General features: G+C 39.1%; 1 protein-coding gene across 4 annotated transcripts in view; it reads right to left on the bottom strand.

The window, feature by feature from the left end:
- Nucleotides 1–18,811, bottom strand: part of LOC126297668 (microtubule-associated serine/threonine-protein kinase 3) — a 245,718-nt gene that overhangs the window by 188,891 nt on the left and 38,016 nt on the right. For all 4 annotated transcript variants that reach the window (XM_049988765.1, XM_049988768.1, XM_049988766.1 and 1 more), the window contains exons 5-6: nt 6,674–6,752; nt 4,957–5,120 (exon numbers count right to left, since the gene is read on the bottom strand). In XM_049988765.1, the coding sequence (XP_049844722.1) occupies nt 4,957–5,120; nt 6,674–6,752 (243 nt within the window). The remainder of the gene's footprint in view (nt 1–4,956; nt 5,121–6,673; nt 6,753–18,811) is intronic.

The raw sequence follows: 18,811 nt of genomic DNA on the forward strand, positions 1-18,811 counted from the left end.
GTAACTGTTATTCAGTAGATACTATTAATTTCATACTCTCAAATTTATGTGAACCTAAAAATTTGTGAACGCCCAGAATGTATGCCCATGAGCTACCACTGTCTACATTTCTTTCATCACATTTCTTTCACTTATGTCGAAGTCTCTCATTTTGGTACTTTATTTTATCGGTATCAATTCAGACACCTTTGGAGTTGGTAAGTTCCAGTGTGTATAGTACTCACTCAAACATTTTTCACTAGGTTTTTCCATTCTTGATTCTATATTTTTGTCTTCTGCGTGTAACTGAAATTAACTCAATCTTCCATTGGCAATTTGTATTTACTTGGAAATCATCACTAAGTGTCAAGGTCCCATTGTGTTTGTGTAGTGTTACAAAGGGAGCGGCCCACTGCCTGTGGTGAATAGGCGTTACCAAGACTTTACGAGTCAAACTGCCCATAACTGTTCTGAGGGTGTCCTTTACAGAAAAGAACACAGGGGTGAGCTTTGAAGAATGCTTGCTTTAAGAGTAACATTATCTTCGAAATCCGCTGTCTTCCCTAACCCAGATGTGGTGATTTAAGCATATGTATCACAGAGAGCCTTTAAGGCAGCACAGAGTCCTTCTGACTGCATCGTTTGCACTGTTTCATGAACTGTAAACCTAAAAGCATGGAAAGGATATACTCCAAAACCATTGTCCACTTTGAAGTCTGTTACCACACGAAATGTACTCAATGAGTGATTTGATTGTGAGTGTGGGCAATTGAAAACCTTCCTAGCAAGGGCACATGATGTTCACAGCCCCACAGATTTGTCTCGTCTGCCTGCAAAATGGTGATCATATACTTAAGTAAGTAGTTCTATTGACCAAGAACACAGGAGTTAGACTACTTTGGATGCTTGGCACACCTTCAGATATAGTGATGTATATGCAACTGAACTGCTACAATATACCTCTTGCAAGTGTCTCCTTTTTCTGCACCTCTGGTATGTAACTTGCCAATGGGGGCACATGTGGCATGTGCGGCAAAGCAAGTCATGTGCGAGAAACATTCCTACTACAGCTGCTAATGCTTGTACAGCCTGTAACATAACTGTCATTAGCTCTTGATAACCCTATGTAATTTGTGTTAACAGTTGTTGTTAAGTGTTCTGTGGCTGAGAAACCCAAACTCTTGACTAATTACAAAAACATTCAAAGTCTGATTTGTATTCATCACAGGTCCTGAGCCTTACCCACTTTTGTAAAGGAGGCTCACACATGATATGGCGCAGACACTCAGAATGATTTACAAGAAGAGATATATACAGGATGCTCCTCAAAAACAGTGCAAGCTAACTGAATTCTGTATTCCAGAGCAAAGTTCAGTTCATGCTGTGTCCAAGTTCTGTCTATGAAAAACAGAATCCACAATATTAGAATTAGAGCCAAGCTGACAGCACAATCACAACACACTCCACAGATCATGTCACAACTGACTCGGGCAGTCTGGACCCCATGTTGGTTGGTGACTGCTACATCGGGCAGGGTTAGAGGTGGGTGTGGGGTATCGGTTGGCAACGATTGAAGCCAGGAAAATTATAGCATCGAAGCATATGTTGCAAGATTAACTCACACCTGTGTAATTGTGGGGATGGATACAGATGGCATAGATTGTAAAGCAGTTGTTGAAATTCAGCATGTTCTGCCCAGCCACTTTTTCTGACACTGTTTGGTCAACTCTGCTCTTGGCCACAGTTTGCCATTCATTCAGGCAGACACATCATTAGTGGTCATGCTGACATATAAAGCTGTGCAAAAGTTGCACCAGAGCTGGTATATGACATGTCCGCTCTCATAGGGCTTCCTGCTTATAAGAAAAGGGTAACCATGTGACTGAATTGGATTACATTTTTGGGTGGATGTATCAGAGAGGTCTTGCACCTGGATCTTTCAGAGAGGTATGGTCCATGTGGCACATGGTTAGGTTTAAGTGTGGCCTAACGATGGACTAGTATACTGTGTAGATTTGGTGAATTGTGAAACAGCTCTTGGGAAGCTGAGAGAACAATTGTCGTTAGGGTATTCTTCGTTTCTAGACATAATGATCTGTATTCGAAGCCATGGTGAAGAATCCACTTTAGTTGTTCCAGTCAGGGGTGATGGTGGATGATGATGATGATGATGATGATGATGAGTGTGCTCCTTTTGCAGCAATCAAGAGGATTATTGGTCTGTGTGGTTATGGCTTGGGAAATCTTGTCTGTGGACTACAATGGGTATTGCCAGTCACATGAGGAGTAATTCCTGTCAGTGGAAGCCTTAAGTAAAATTTTCAGCATACTGGGCGAGTGATTGCTTATCACCTCGGACAGAACCAAATGAACTACATCCTTTCCAAGGACTTCGATTGTTTATATCGCCCAGAAATGAGGAACATTCTACCAACAATATTTGCCACTGCTTCCAAAGTGTTATTCTGTCACCATCTCAATCTCTGCAACAGCCTAGTCCATCATTAAGGCACACTTACACCCAATCCTTTGTCACATGGGTAATACCTCTGTGGAAGACCCATGTGCAAGGCCTGTTCCCCCACCCACCTGGCACATCCTACACCAGTTTTGTCACAGGTTTATCTTATTCCTCCCAAAGCACAGCCACCTGTAAAAACAGTCATTGCTTACACCTGTTTTGCTGCAACTTTGGTCCAGCCACCCATACAGACCACCCATTACCCACAGTGCAGTGATGAAGATTCTTGCAAAATTCTGTGAAACTGGCTCAGTTGCAGACGAATTGAAAGTTTTATGGTTGAGAATGGTTACAGACGAAGCAACATCAGCTGCTATTCTGGCATCATTCACTCCAGAGTTAAGTACTCAACACATCTTCCAGCAAACTGGGGTCATCTGCACAACGATAATGGGACTTTTGTCACACACAAATGGTACCTTTACAAAATGCATACGTTACAATACCTTACCGAGGATGATACAGATTGTAGGGTTCAGTCTGCAGAATGGGTAACACACAAGATGTACGAAAACCATCATTTTCTCTATGATGTATTGTTTATGGCACCATGAGTAACTGGCATGTCAAAAGTCAGGGTTTGGTATGTAATGTGAAGTTCTTCCATTGTTGTCTAGTATTACCAACTGAAGGAGCACTGGTGTACGAGGGTCACTCCAAAACAAATGCACACTTTTTTTCGAGTCAATCTTTTATTCTACATGTTTGAAAGTTTTACAGAGTGTAGATACATCCTTTAGGAACAATATTTTCATTTCTCCACATAATTTCCATCCCTCTCAACTGCCTTATGCCATCTTGGAACCAGCGCCTGTATACCCGCATGGTAAAATTCTGGACCAACCTGTTGGAGCCACTGCTTGGCAGCGTGCACAAGGGAGTCATCATCTTCAAACCTTGATCCACGAAGAGTGTCTTTTAGTTTCCCAAAGAGATGATAGTCACATGGAGCAAGGTCAGGACTGTAAGGCGTTTGTTTCAGTGTTGTCCATCCAAGTTTTGTGATGACTTCCATGGTTTTTTGACTGACATGTGGCCACGCATTGTCGTGCAACAGCAAAACATCCTGCTTTTGCCGATGAGGTCGAACACAACTCAGTCGAGCTTTAAGTTTCTTCAGCGTTGTCACATATGCATCAGAATTTATGTTGGTTCCACTTGGCATGATGTCCACAAGCAAGAGTTCTTCGGTATCAAAAAACACCATAGCCATAACTTTTCCAGCAGATGGTTTGGTTTTGAATTTTTTTTTTTCTTGGGTGAATTTGTATGATGCCACTCCATTGATTACATCTTCGTCTATGGCGAAAAATGATGGAGCCATGTTTCATCACCTGTCACAATTCCTCCAAGAAATTCATCTTCACCATTCTCGTACTGTTCTAAAAGTTCACTGCATACCGTTTTTCTTGTTTCTTTGTGAGCCACTGTCAACATCCTGGGAACCCACCTGGCACAAACCTTTTTTAATGCCAACACTTTCAGTATTCTGCAAAAACTTCCTTCCCCTATCCCAACGTAACGTGACAATTCGTTCACTGTGATGCGTCTGTCAGCAATCACCAATTCGTTAACTCTCTGAACATTGTCTGGAGTGTGTGCAGTACAAGGCCTGCCACTGTGAGGACAACCCTCAACATTGCCGTGTCCACTTTCACCATGTAACCTGCTTGCCCACCAACTAACTGTAATGTGATCGACAGCAGCATCACCGCTTGTGGATGTTTCCCACTGTCTCATTTTCACAGCACAGGAACTCTATGACAGCACGTTGCTTCTGACGAACGTCAAGTGTAGCAGCCATCTTTAAGACATGCTGTGATGGCTTCACTCAGGGGAATAGGTTGAACTAAGTTTGAAAACCAGCGGGAAGGATGTATCTACACACCGTAAAACTTTCACACGCGCAGTATGAAAACTTTATTTTTACAAAAATAGTGGGCAAACTCCACAGCATTCAAATCAGTTGGCTACTGCACTGGATATTGGTTGCTTGTGTTGATCCATTTAGATGAGTGGTGTTTTTGGTTGTAACACAGAATGCTTGGGTTTTGTGTTGTGCGAGATGTCCCGCCCCAAATGGCCTAGGAAAAACGTGTCAAAAATAATAAATAAAGAGAACTGCACACGTTTCAAACTTTAAGGAGTTGGGGTGTTGGTGGAAGGACAACAGGAAATATGGTGGTGAGAATAGAAGACGTGTAAATGTAGGAGTGTGGATGGCAAAAGAAGTGCAGGGGTGAGCTGGAGGAGCAAGGGGGCTTGAGCATGTATGCACGTACACGCGCATGCACGCCACATTTGCATGCTGCACAGGTGAAGTGGGAGGGGGAGGGCGAGGGGGATGGAGAGAGAGATGGAGAGAGAGAGAGAGAGAGAGAGAGAGAGAGAGAGAGAGAGAGAGAGAGAGAGAGGGGGGGGGAGGGGGTTGGGGGGGGGGCTGACTGTGACCTTACCTTAGACTTCTCGATCTAGGTCTATAGAAAGGAGAACGTCGTCCATCATCATCTATGCTTGGATTGCTGTCATTTGATGAGAAATGTGATGTCAGCATCTGAAGTTCGTCTGAAGTAGGAAGATTTGGCAGCTGATGTAGTTTCTCCTGGCTAGAGCACTGTGACTGAAAAAAAGTTTCAAATCTCATTATTAATTATTTTAGTTATGACAGCAAATGGAAAAAAAAAACACAAAGTGAAGGTATTTGCAACCTTAAGGATGGTTTGACCACCACACAGTGACAATAGGCTTGGTTATGCTAATAGAAGCTTGCTCTGGCTTTCCTCTTACTTGTGAAGCTAATTTTCCCAGCCAGTTCTAGGGGACTTTAAGCCTTATACTCACACACTAATGTGCTCAGTCACCTCACATTAACCAATGAAAGATGAATTGGTAAAAAAAAAAGTTAAATATTACAGCAATGATAATGGAGTTAAGTGGGGAATATTTAAATACAGCTCAATCTGGAACTGGTATATGAAAGGAACTCAAAGTTTGGTTATCAGAAGCACAAAGCTTCACTAGGCATAGGCTTGTTGGAGGTCTCATTCCTTGCCTTCGCACAACCATTGAACCAACTTATCCAGCCATTTATAGGAAAACCCACAGTTTAACATAAACTCCACACAATAGTGCAGTAGGTAAAAGAAAAAATTCTAGGACCCACTGTGAAATAAAACCTGATTCCCTAGGTTTGTAGTCTGACATTTAACCACTGAGCCACACATCTGATATCTGATAATGAACTATCATGTAATTTATAAAAATTCATCCATAATAATATTATAACCTTCTGGAATATATTAGACTGTTGCAAGTTCATTGTCTTTTGCCAGGGAAATGTTATGTTTCAGTGTATTAGATAATTACATATTCATATTCACACACATTAGTAAGAAACCAGTAAGGTGATAATTTACTATGTAGGCCAGACAATGTTAACTCACAGTAAACGATCACGATATATGAGCACTGATAGTGAACTACACAACTTTACAACAGCCAGAAATGAAAATATTAAATTATGGCAACGATTCAAGGATGTTGCTTACCAAATTGTGAGATATTTTACACTGGAATTGCATTTCATGACTCTTTAAAGAACTATGAAGACTAACAAAGTCTGATAAATGCATGCTTCTGCCTTTTTGTGAAGAGTTTCTCTGGTTACTGCTAAACCTATTTGGTTATTCATGGTTTACTAAGCAAACAGAACTTTACAGTAGTGGTGAACTATTTTATCTATTAGAAGTTATTTATGAGAACAACTATTCACAAGTTAATAGAAAACATTAAATTTATAATGCACTGAAGCATAACAAAAATTAATGGCACAAAATGATCCTATAGCTCTAGCCCATTGTCAGAGGAAAAGAACTTTTGACAAAAACGAGCTCAAGCACCTCAGTCCCTGAAGCAACTAACCTAAGATCGCCATTACATAACATATGCATTAAAATTTACCAAAGGAGACACACGTGAAGAAGAGCTGTGGGATGTAGACAGAGAGATTCTTTTGGCCCAGTGGTTCATGAGGGGGAACCAAACACATTCAATTTCTACTCAATGACCTGCTTATATTATTTATGGTCTTGTTTGTGGCCACTTTACAAAGTATACCTGACAAAAGAAATGTCACAACCCCCCAGAAGCATTAACTAATGCACATTTACTTACCGACACATTAGAACTTCCAGGTGTTGTCCCATAGCCAGATGAAGGCAGAGATGCAACAGACCATCTTCTTCCATCACCTCTGAAACAATAATTTCTTCTCAGGTAATTGTGTGAATATAAGATTGCTGTGATATGAAAACAAATTAAAGCAACAAAGCAGTATTCAGCTAACTGCTTCTATAACTTCGCATACGAGTTCACCTGACAATCTGACAATTATTGTGCAATCACAGAATTTATGACTTTGTGTGTGTGTGTGTGTGTGTGTGTGTGTGTGTGTGTGTGTGTGTGTGTGTGTGTCTTACTTGTTTTTATATTCCTACCAAGACACTATATAGAAATGGAAACATCTGAACTCCAACCAATTTATTCTGCCTACTTATATTTATGTTCACCTTCTGGTGGAACATTCAGGAGCAACTTTTCTTCTATTTTTGTGCTTGATAACCCAAAATCTATTTTAAATCAATTCAAGCTCCTCACAGTTTACAGTGGAGGCAAAAATACATTAAGAGAAAAAAAAAAGGATTGCTACACCAAGAAGGAGTTGTAACATAAACAAAAGCTGGTAGGAGTGTTTTGCATCTCAAAGATAATGTCTATTCAAATTTCGTGCCAGTTACAGAAGATTGCCACTAGTAGCACTACTAAGAAAATACAAATCAGGTTTGCTTTGAATACAAGCTGCAACGATCATGGATGTTAGTTACCTTTGAGATTGGATGTGGTGAGACGATGTTAGTCAATAATACCTTTGAGGCAACACAGACACCTTTATCAACACCTCACCGAGTTTGAATGATGTCATGTAACAGAGCTACAAGAAGCTGGATGATCCTTCTGTGAAATTGCAGAAAGACTCAGCAGGAATGTAGTCACTGTACATGATTGCTGGCAGTGGTGGTCATGGAAATGTATGGTCACAAGAAGACTGGTCTCCATACGGTCACATAGAACTATCGATAGTGAAGACTATCTTGTTCAGCATATGGCTCTGGCACATCATACTGCATCTGCAGCAGGTGACACAATGAACTGTTACAAATCAGTACTTCAAGGACAGCACCAAGCCAGATGCCCTGTAGTGTGCATTCCATTGAGCCTGAAACACTAATTTGCACCTTCAGTGGTGTGGTGTGAAAGCTCATTGAAGGGCATGGTGGAGGTCTGTTGTGTTTTTTAGTGAAATCTCGTTCTGTCTCAGTGCCAGTGAGGTCGTATGTTGGTTAGGAGCAGGCCAACTGAGGACCTATAACCAACCTGTCTGTGTGCTAGACACACTGGACCTATGCATGGAGTTATGGTTTGCATAATAGCAGGAGCACTCTTGCAGTTATTTCATGCACCCTCCCTGAAAACTGTACGTCAGTCTGGTTATTCGACCCAGTGTGCTGCCACTCATGAACAGTCTTGGGGTTGGTGTTTTCCAACAGAATAACACTCACCTACATACCACTGTAGCAACAAAACATGCTCTACAGAGAGTTGACATGTTGCCATGGCCTGCTCAATCACCCAATCTGTCTCCAATCAAGCACATATGAGATGTCATTGGACAACAACTCCAGCATCATCCTCAAACAGCATAAGCTGTCCCTGTATTGGCCGACAAAGTGTAACAGGCATGGAACTCCACCCCACAAACTGACATCCGGGATCTCTAAAAAAACAATGCATTCATGTTTGCATGCTTACATTCAACATTATGGCAGTTACACCGGATATTAATGTACCTGTATTTCACATTTGCTATGGCTTTCTCGCACTTACATTCACCTGTGATTTTGCAATGTTAATCACTTGAATATGTTAACTAGACAAATGTATTCCCAAAATTTCATTACTCCACATTAATTATTTTTTGAAGTTGCAGTTTTTTCTATTAGTGTATTTGTATATGATATAGACAGTACATCGGAAAATATAGGCTGTTTACACTACAAGAACTACAATATAATACAATCAAACATATAATATGAGTAGAAAACGAAAAAAGGAGATAGAGGAAAAGAAAGCAAGGTGTTAAGTAGATTTTTATTAATAATATTTAGAATGGGGAACATGGTGCATATGAACTCAGGAGGAACAGAAAAGCTATTATACTTTGAAAAGACAGTCCATCAGTTTATGTTCGAAATAGCTAAAATTTATGAAACTTCCTGACAGATTAAATTTGAGTGCTAGATTGAGAGTAGAACTCGGGACCTTCACCTTTTGCGGGTAACTGCTCTACCAACTGAGCTATCCAGGCACAACTCGCAATCTGTCCTCACAGCTTTACTTCTGTCAGCACCTCGTCTCCTACCTTTCCAAACTTCACAGAAGCTCTCCTGTGAAACCTGCTAGACTAGCACTCATGGAAGAAAAGATATTGTGGAGAAAAGGTATAGCTGGGGGGATGTTTCCTGAAGGAAATTTGCACATTGCAGCCAAGTGTGCACCGATATGAAACTTCCTGGGAGATTAAAACTGTGTGCCAGAGTAATGCTTGGGTAGCTCAATCAGTAGAGCACTTGGCTGCGAAAGGCAAAGGTCCCTAGTTTGAGTCTTGGTCCAGCACACAGTTTTAATCTGCCAGAAAGTTTCATAGTAGTGCACACTCTGCTGCAGAGTGAAAATTTCATGCAGCTAAAATTTGTTTCTTTTTTGATCTTATAGGGCTGGTTATTCCATAATCAAGTGGCAGCAATACTGATGGACTTTACACAAACACTTGTGATGTGAGGAGTGACTGGGATTTAATCCGTTCTGTGAGGATCTGGCACTTTGCTAATTGTGTCACTGAAGGAATGATATACTTGAGGATAGATATTTGGGATTGTGATTATTAAGTAGTCGATAAAGCAAGCTAAATGTGTGATACTGAATGTAACCCAGGAAGTTCACTATAAGAAGGCATACTGTGATCATATAGTATGGTATACCTGTTATCAAGCTTCTAGTAACAGGACTGTGTTGTAACACACCACAATAATTGAAGAGGGTAAAACTTACTCTTACAAAATTTTCCATTCAATGTATGTGGAAAAATAACTGTGTGTTTTTGAAAAATGTGGAGTGACACATACACTTTCCATTGTACAGATAAAGAAATTTCATTCAAAAATTAAACATTCATTTAGTATTATAATTAGATTTCTCATTGAGGAATTAAAGGAGAATTCTTTATTATTTGGAACTGCATGTAGACAAGATTTGTGCACATATAAACTTATTGGTTGTTCATCCATGATATTATATAGGTTTTAGCACAGGTTCAGTTCCGTCAAACCAGTCAAGCAGCTTGGAGACCTTGATTAATGGAGTTTATATTTGACATAAGATTTTCTGGTTTGACAATCACATAATGTGTGAAAACACATTACAGTTACAATGAGAGTATCGTGAGAGAGAGAGAGAGAGAGAGAGAGAGAGAGAGAGAGAGAGAGAGAGAGAGAGAGAGCACAAAAGATCCCAAGCAAGATGCCAAGCAGTAGGTCTCTGTGAAGACACTATTTTATCATACCCAGTATAAGTAATACAGAAGTTATTCCATTTTTTGTGCCGATGTAAACTCTTATTTGGACTAAACGAGTTTCACATTATTTATAGTATCTTCAAAGTTGAGTTTTTTGGCTCCTACATTATTTCCATGCATTGTTCATTTGATTTTTGGCACACTGCACTGCATTGGTATACAATATTTACTCATTTCCATGTTCTTATACATTCACATTCCTCTTTGGTGTTTTGCATATGCACGAAAACTATCAAAGAGACAAAACTTTACCACTAAAGATGCTTTAAATAAAGCAAAATGCAGCTAGTCTAAATAAGACTTTATACAGTCACAAAAATGGATAAGTCCCAAATTACTTGTAAAACTACGGCACAAAAGCAAAGACATATCATGTCCCTAACATATACTGTTTGTACCCTATACAATTCTATTCAAAGGTTTCTTACATGTGACAACTGATACCAAGTTTTTCATTTTTGCAAATTCTGTGTAAAAATAGTGTCTTAAGCTTTGCTGGAATGAGGAAAACCGACAGAATAGCCAGTTATCGATTCACAGCCAGTTTAAAGTTGGTCACTTTGATAAAGTCAGCTGTGATTTTTCTAAATACCTGCTCAATGAGAGTCAAATTGTTTATTCATCCTTCATTATTCAGTTACCTAACTGTATTGGAGTTGTGGCGGTGGTTGAGGTGCAATGACTATTCACTGATGTCTCAAGGTGAAACCCATGAACTAACTTCTTTTAGTACAGTTGAGGCTTAGATTTCACTTCCCCCAGATTGAATTTGGTACCTATTTGTTAGTTATTCCAAGTAACATTTCAATCTTCAGAATTCTTCTGTAGAACCACATTTCTTTTTAAAACCTTCTATTCTCTTCGTGCCCAAAATGCTTACCGCCCACATTTCCCTTCCCTACAAGGCTACACTTCTAACAAATACTTTCAAAATAAAATAAAGACCTGCCGACACTTAAATTTATATTTAATGTTAGCAAATTTCTCTTCTTCAGAAACACTTCTTGTCACTGCCAGTCTACACTTTATATCCTCACTTCTTTGGCTATCATCAGTGATTTTGTTACACAAGTTGTGCATGTTGCTGGGTGCGATATGATCTTTATTGATAAACAAGATGTTTTGCAGCCAAAATCATACATTGAAATATTTTTATTTCCTCAATGACTACTTTCTACAGGTCTAGCTGTCATCTTTGGATCTACAGTATATCAGGAGAAGAACATTACTATGACAATCAGCACAAATGTGTATGAGCATACACATTCAAACAGCCACATAAAACCGAGATCACGATATTTTACATACCTTCTGGAATTAATACTACTCTGCATGAACTGTACAAGCATAATGAGAGCACACTCCATTTATAAAACACTGGTGTCACATTGGCTTGTCAAATACATAAAACAGAGTAATTAAAAAGTACATAGCACCAACAGTGTGCCCCAGAGTGGCGCCAAGTTTGTCTGTGGAGTTGTTATAGCTACAGCCTATCAGGAAAACTGGGCGGGCATGCACCAGAATCGCCTCGTCAATAAGTGGTGCAGGTGAGTCATTACATCTATTATTAAATATTCTATTAAGTACATGTGCTCACTGCGAACATTGACAAAGAAGTGGTTATTATATAATGGAAAAATTATCTATCAAGCTACTAGAAGACAGCTGAAAGGCTTTATGTATCACCTCACATAGGGTAAAGACTGTGTATTGATTATGCAGTCTAGTTTCCGTACAAGTAGTAAATATCCATTTGCTCCTTGCACTTTATCCCTCCTACTTTCAAAATTTCAAAGAGGGTATTCCACTCAATATCATTAAAAGCTTTTACCAAATCTACAAATGCTATAAATGTAAGTCTGCATTTCTTCAGGTAGTTTCACTTTCCTTCTAAGATATGTGGTAGGGTCAGTACTGTCTCACATGTTCCTACATTTCTCAAGAGCCCAAACCGATGTCCTCGGAGGCCGCCTTCTACCAGTCCTTCCATTCTCCTGTAAATAGCACGTCAGTATTTTGCAACCACACATGGTTCTGTAGTCAGCATATAGCTCCTATGGAATCGAGATTATTACATTCTTAATGGAGAACAAGGGTATTTAGCCTGCCTTGTGTCTTGCATACCAACAGTTTTGTCATGGTTGGTCCTCCCATGTCATCTACTCCAGATACATTGTTTAAACTTAAGATATTTCAGCCCTGTCATGATGTTCTTGCAGTGCTGTAACCTCATTCTGATCTTCATTCACATCCTATTCCTTTTCCACAATAATGTTTTCCAGTATTTTTCCTTTTTATAGCCTTTCTATATATTCCTTCCACATTTCAGTCTTCTCTTTTTTGCTTAGTAGTGGTTTTCCATCTGAGCTCTTGTTCCTGATCACTAGTCACCCAAATCCTATTTTCTTATTCATTCCTGTATTATCCCTAGTTGATTGTATGTTGGTAACATATACTTACTTTACCAGATAGTCTGTTCTTCCTGTCACCACACTTCATTAATTCCCACTATATCCAACTTCAACTTATCCATTTATATTTTCAAGTTGTCCAACTTACCAACCAGCTTAAGTGATCTAACATTCCATGCTCAAACCTGTAGAATGCCAAATTTGTTTTTTCTGATGACAACATCCCCCTCAGTAGTACTCATGTGGAGATCCAAATAGGGGACTATTTTACTTCAGGAATATTTTACCCAGAGAATGCTATCATCATTAAACCATGCAGTAGAGCTGCATGTCCTCATAAAATATGAAGGTTGTACTTTCCCCTTGCTTTCGGTCATTCGCAGTACCACATAGCAAGGTCACATTGGCTGATGTTGCACTGCCAGATCACTCACTCACCCAGACTACAGGTGGGCAAATGCACCCCGCAGGCATCAGCACCCACACTGCTTGCCCACAGAAGCCATTAGCCAGCAGTTAGTCTTCCACCTCTCTGCTAATATCGCTTGTTTGTTACCAACATGCATACAGCAAGACGGACCTGTTTACTTCAAGTCAGGTTGGTCTCTCAAACACCTTTGGCATTCATGACAGGACAAAATTCGTGAGAAGAAAACGGCTTAGGAGAAGTTAAGATCTTCAACACAAAAATCAGTCAAATCCCTACACTTTAACCCACAGAGGAGAAAAAAGATAACTTTTTTATTTAAACACAAACAAGCCCTCGGTGTCTGTTTTGCAATACTGTTTTATCAATGTGAAGTGATATTTTAAATTCCTACCAAAGTTCGAGCTAAAACAGAAAAGAGAGTATGAATGAAGTCCATATAAATATAAAAGGTATGGTCAAACTGAAATCAAACTTTTGCTATAACATCTTTACTGCTTATTGTTCAACATATTAACCCTGGAGTGAGCGCATCTGTTTATAAAGTCCGCCAACCAAAAATAAAATGATTTTCTGCAGTTCCATTGTTTCCAGAATGAGATTTTCACTCTGCAGCGGAGTGGGCGCTGATATGAAACTTCCTGGCAGATTAAAACTGTGTGCCCGACCGAGACTCGAACTCGGGCACACAGTTTTAATCTGCCAGGAAGTTTCAGTTCCATTGTTGTTTCACAACTGCAAACCCATACCTATTCCTTCATTATTGCTTCATGTAAAACAACGATAAATTGTGTTGTCATATGTCCAAGTGAGCAGCAGCAATATAAAATATGAAGTGAGCCAGGTGAGAAAAAATTTACGATCTATGGGAAAAAAAAGCAAAAAAAAGGGGGGGGGGGGGAGAAAAGACCGTGATTAGGAACTAGCAACATAATCCCACATTGACGCAGTTGTCTATGAGATAATTAGTGATTGAATAAGCAGCTGGCTGGGATCTGATGCAACTGCACTGCTTAATGCTTTGAGTGGGTCATTACTGTCACTAACACATGTCCTTGGTAAAAGAGGGTTATAGTGAAAGTTTATTTGATTATTGTTTAATAAAACAGTGGTTTAGCTCATATTGTGTAAGTTTATTTTCTCATTGTTTAAGTAAACTGAGATTAAACTGTGATGTTTTGATGATACATGTTTATCTTGGTAACATAAAAACAGCTATTCTACACATGTGTACAAAGTGCACAGCGTACGCGCCCACCCGTGTTTTGAAAAATGGCGCACCTGCTCGAGGGTTAAACATTGTCCCCCTATAAATACTCCCCTCAATTGGAAATACACCACTGCCATCATTTCTTCCATTTCTGGAAAGCCTCCTGGAATGCATTTTCTTCTTTTTCGCATGCAGGTCTCTTGTCATATTGTCCTGAATCTCCTTTATGATTTGGAAACAATGTCCTTTAAACAGGCTATTAAGTTTGGGAAACAAGGAAAAATGTGCTGGGGCTAGCTCCTGAGAAAAAGGTGTGGGGCACAACGGCAATGTGAATATTTGCTACACAGCTGTGGACAAGGAGTGACGTATGAGCTGGTGTGTTGTCATAATGCAACATCCAAGTCTGATTTTTCTACAAACCTTCTTGCATACAGCATACTTTGCATTGACACTAAATCAAAGAGTTCTCCCTCATGTTGAACTTGGTGTCAACACCTCTTGCAAATACAGCATTCTGAGCAACATCTGTTACATCCCTACCTTCATCCAAACATACAGAGAAGGAAACCCAAATGTTCAGTTCTATCTCTCAGTTGTATTTCCACATTGTTGACCATTTCTTCGGTGCATCTGCAAACTGTTCTCCATGAAGGATAGACTGCTTCAAAAACAGAAACAGTAGTGCACACTAGGTTGTGCATTACTGATGTCCATTAGGATTCCCTGGTAGAATTCCTTGTTTACTATATGACCATGTGGCACAAAATCCTGATGGAAAACGCCTTTGTAGTAAACAGTACTATCATCATCTTTATCTTTGACCAATTTGTGCGTTTTGTGCAGTTTGTAGTGTGCGTGCGTGCGTGCTAACCTAACCTAACCTAACCCAACCCCTGCACGCACACTCTCTCTCTCTCTCTCTCTCTCTCTCTCTCTCTCTCTCTCTCAAAGTGCTCATTGTCCCTTTGACACTAATCTGATGAACAGCTTGTGCACACGCTCACATCAGCGGCTGTAGCTCGCTTATTAAAAGGCAGAGCAAAATGCAGCAAATGGCAGCTTGTTATCTAAATCTACCACTAAACGTACTCAGTAGCTGCAGAATGCTCCTTCTGCCAGTTGGTGCCTTATTTCAAAAGTTCATTTCTTTTTTAAACACACCTCGCTTGCCATTTCTTGAAAATATTTGTGTTATTTGTAAAGCATTGTGTGATTTTGCCCTCGATTCTACCTCTTCTTTGTAATGTATTTACAGAAAGAGAACCATATCATCCACAATGATGGTGCAATGAGAGTGAGCTATCGCACAGATCTTAAAAACAGCCAAAACAGTGCATCCCTTCAGTGATAGAGAATTTGTTGAAGAGTGTTTTGCAACAACCTTGTGTGCACTACTGTTTTTGTTTTTGAAGTAGTCTGTCCTTCATGGAGAACAGTTTGCAGATGCACCGAAGAAATGGTCAACAATGTGGAAATACAACTGAGAGACAGAAATAAACATTTGGGTTTCCTTCTGTGTGTTTGGATGAAGGTAGGTATGTAACAGATGTTGCTCAGCATGCTGTATTTGCAAGAGGTGTTGATGCCGAGTTCAACATGAGGGAGAACTCTTTGATTTAGTGTCAATGCAACGTACAACTGTGGCTGACAACATATTTCCTTGCTTAGGAAACATTGTTGACAAAGCGGTCAAAAGTCTGGTGTTCTTGTTTTGATTTTATATATCAGTTGGTACCCAGTAGGGAATATCAGCAATACACTGTGCCCTATGTTGTATTAATCTGCCTAAATATTTCTATTATCTATCTCATTCCCTTAAATGGCACAAAATGCATACGTTAGATCTCCAGATTTATTTACTCATATTCAAGAATTCATCTATGGTATAGAAGGAGTTGTCAAGGAGGTACAATTTCAATTTGTTTTTGAAACTATTGCTGCTGTCGGACATTTTATTTCATCTGGTAATTTATCAAAAAGTTTTATAGCACCATATTTTACCCCTTTCTGTGCCAAAGATAGGTTAAGTAAAGGATAGTGTAGGTCTTTCTTTTTTCTGGTATTGTAATCATGAATGTCGCTGTTGATTTTAAACTGGTCAATGTTGTTGACAAAAAATTTCATTACTGAGTAAATGTACTGTGAAGCAATTTTAAGAATTCCTAACCTTTTAAACAGATGTCTACAAGATGTGCGACTATGAACCCCACACATTATTCTAACTACTTTCTTTTGAGCAGTGAATACCTTTTGCCTAAGTTGGTTGGTTGGTTTGGGGAAGGAGACCAGACAGCGTGGTCATCGGTCTCATCAGATTAGGGAAGGAAGTCGCCCGTGCCCTTTCAGAGGAACCATCCCGGCATTTGCCTGGAGTGATTTAGGGAAATCACGGAAAACCTAAATCAGGATGGCCGGACGCGGGATTGAAACGTCGTCCTCCCGAATGCGAGTCCAGTGTCTAACCACTGCGCCACCTCGCTCGGTTTTGCCTAAGTGTTGAGTTGCTCCAGAATATTATCCGTATGACACCAGAGAGTGGAAGTATGGAAAGTATTTTAGTTTACTAATTTCTACATCCTCAAAATTGGCAATTATTCTGACTGCAAAAGTTGCTGAACCTAGTTGCTTTACTAAATCCAAAATATGACTTTTCCAATTAAGATTCTCATCTATATGTACACCCAAAAACTTAGTATGCTCTACCCTGGTTACTGACTTATTTTGATGTGTTATGTTTATTGAAGGAATTATACTTTCTGCAGCAGAAAATTAGATGTACTGTGTTTTTTCAAAGTTCAGAGCAAGCCCATTTGCAGAAAACCAATTAATAACTATTCCAAAGACCTTATTTGTATCATTTTCTATCGGACTTTCTTTTACTGGATTAATAATTATGTTTGTATCATCAGCAAACAGTGTCAGTTCAGTATCTTGTTTCACTGAAGAAGGGAGGTCATTCACATATATCAAGAACAGGAGGAGACCCATGATTGAACCTTGTGGAACAACTAATGTAATTTCACACCAGTTAAATGAAGTGGCAAATTCCTTTGAATCACTTTAAGCATATAAAGAGACTTTTTGCTTCCTGCTCTGTAGATATGACTTAAACCACTCATATGCTGTCCCTTTTATACCATAGAATTGTAATTTCTCTAACATGATGTCATGGTTCACACAATCAAATGCTTTGGATAGGTCACAGAATATTCCCACAGATGACATTTTACTATTTAAAGACTCTTATGTGGACGGTGAAATTTTATATTGCTGTATCAGTGGAACAGCATTTCTGAAATCCGAACTATGATTTACTAAGTATCCCATTACTGATGAGATGGCTAACCACTCTTGAGTGCATTACTTTCTCAAAGATTTTTGAAAATGCTGTAAGCAAGGATACTGGCTGGTAATTATTGACATCTGTGGTTTCCCCCTTTTTGTAGAGAGGCCTGAAAATGACATATTTTAACTTGTCTGGAAAAATACCCTGAGTCAGTAATCCATTACATATGTGGCACAAAACATCAACTGTAATTGCTCCACATTGTTTTAATAACTTGTCAGAGATGTCATCTACTCCAACAGAACATTTATTTTTCAAAGATTTAATAATTTTCCTTATTTCACAAGAGGTTGTTAGTTGAAACTTAATCTGACTCTTCCATGTACTGCCTGGCTTTTTCTTTTGAACTATTTTCACCAATTTTTTATCCTACACTTAAGAAGTGATTGTTAAATACATTGGCAACCTGTGTACCATTGGTTAAGATGGTCTCATTCTCTTTAACAGTAATACTACATACCCCAGTGGTTACTTTTCCTGCCTCCCTTCTAACAACATTCCATATTGATTTGATTTTATTACTTGGGTTGTTAATTTCTTCTATAACATTTCCTTACAACTTTTCTCAGTATGTTACAATAATTTTTATAGTGTAAAACTGCTTCTGGATCTTTACAGTTCTTGCTGTCTCATACAGTTTTCTTTTTCTTTCTGAAGACACTTTAATACCTGTAGTAATCCAAGGTTCCTTTGAAAAGTTTGTGGTGTTACATTTAGCCATTTTCTTTGGAAAACAATGTTCAGAAAGGGATATAAATTTATCAAGAAATATGCTGCATTTATAATTAGCATTTGGCTCATTATATACATCTTTCCAGTTTACATTTCCTAAACTTTCTCTGAAGAGATCTATAGATACCGTGTTGAGCACCCTCACACTTTTACTTATTGGTTTCTGGTGTTATGGACGTAATTGTAAAAACAGTTAATAAAACTAGATCGTATGATTTGAGACATCAACTGTTTAAATCTTTCCTTGCAGAGCTACATTGTAATTATGGCAACATGCAGCATTTTTCTGAAGCACACTGGTCAAGTCAAGGCATTGTTTTAAAACAGTTTTTCAACTTCCAGAAAGGCATAGCATTATTCATGGACATGAAATGAATGTCAGTAAAAGAGTTTGCTGACCCCCATGGATACTAGAGCCTGCATTTCTAACTGACGTTACAATGCACCTGGATGTCTAGAGTACAGCTTTGCAAGGCAGACAAACTAATT

The sequence above is a fragment of the Schistocerca gregaria genome, chromosome X (assembly GCF_023897955.1).
Source record: "Schistocerca gregaria isolate iqSchGreg1 chromosome X, iqSchGreg1.2, whole genome shotgun sequence".
NCBI lineage: Eukaryota > Metazoa > Arthropoda > Insecta > Orthoptera > Acrididae > Schistocerca > Schistocerca gregaria.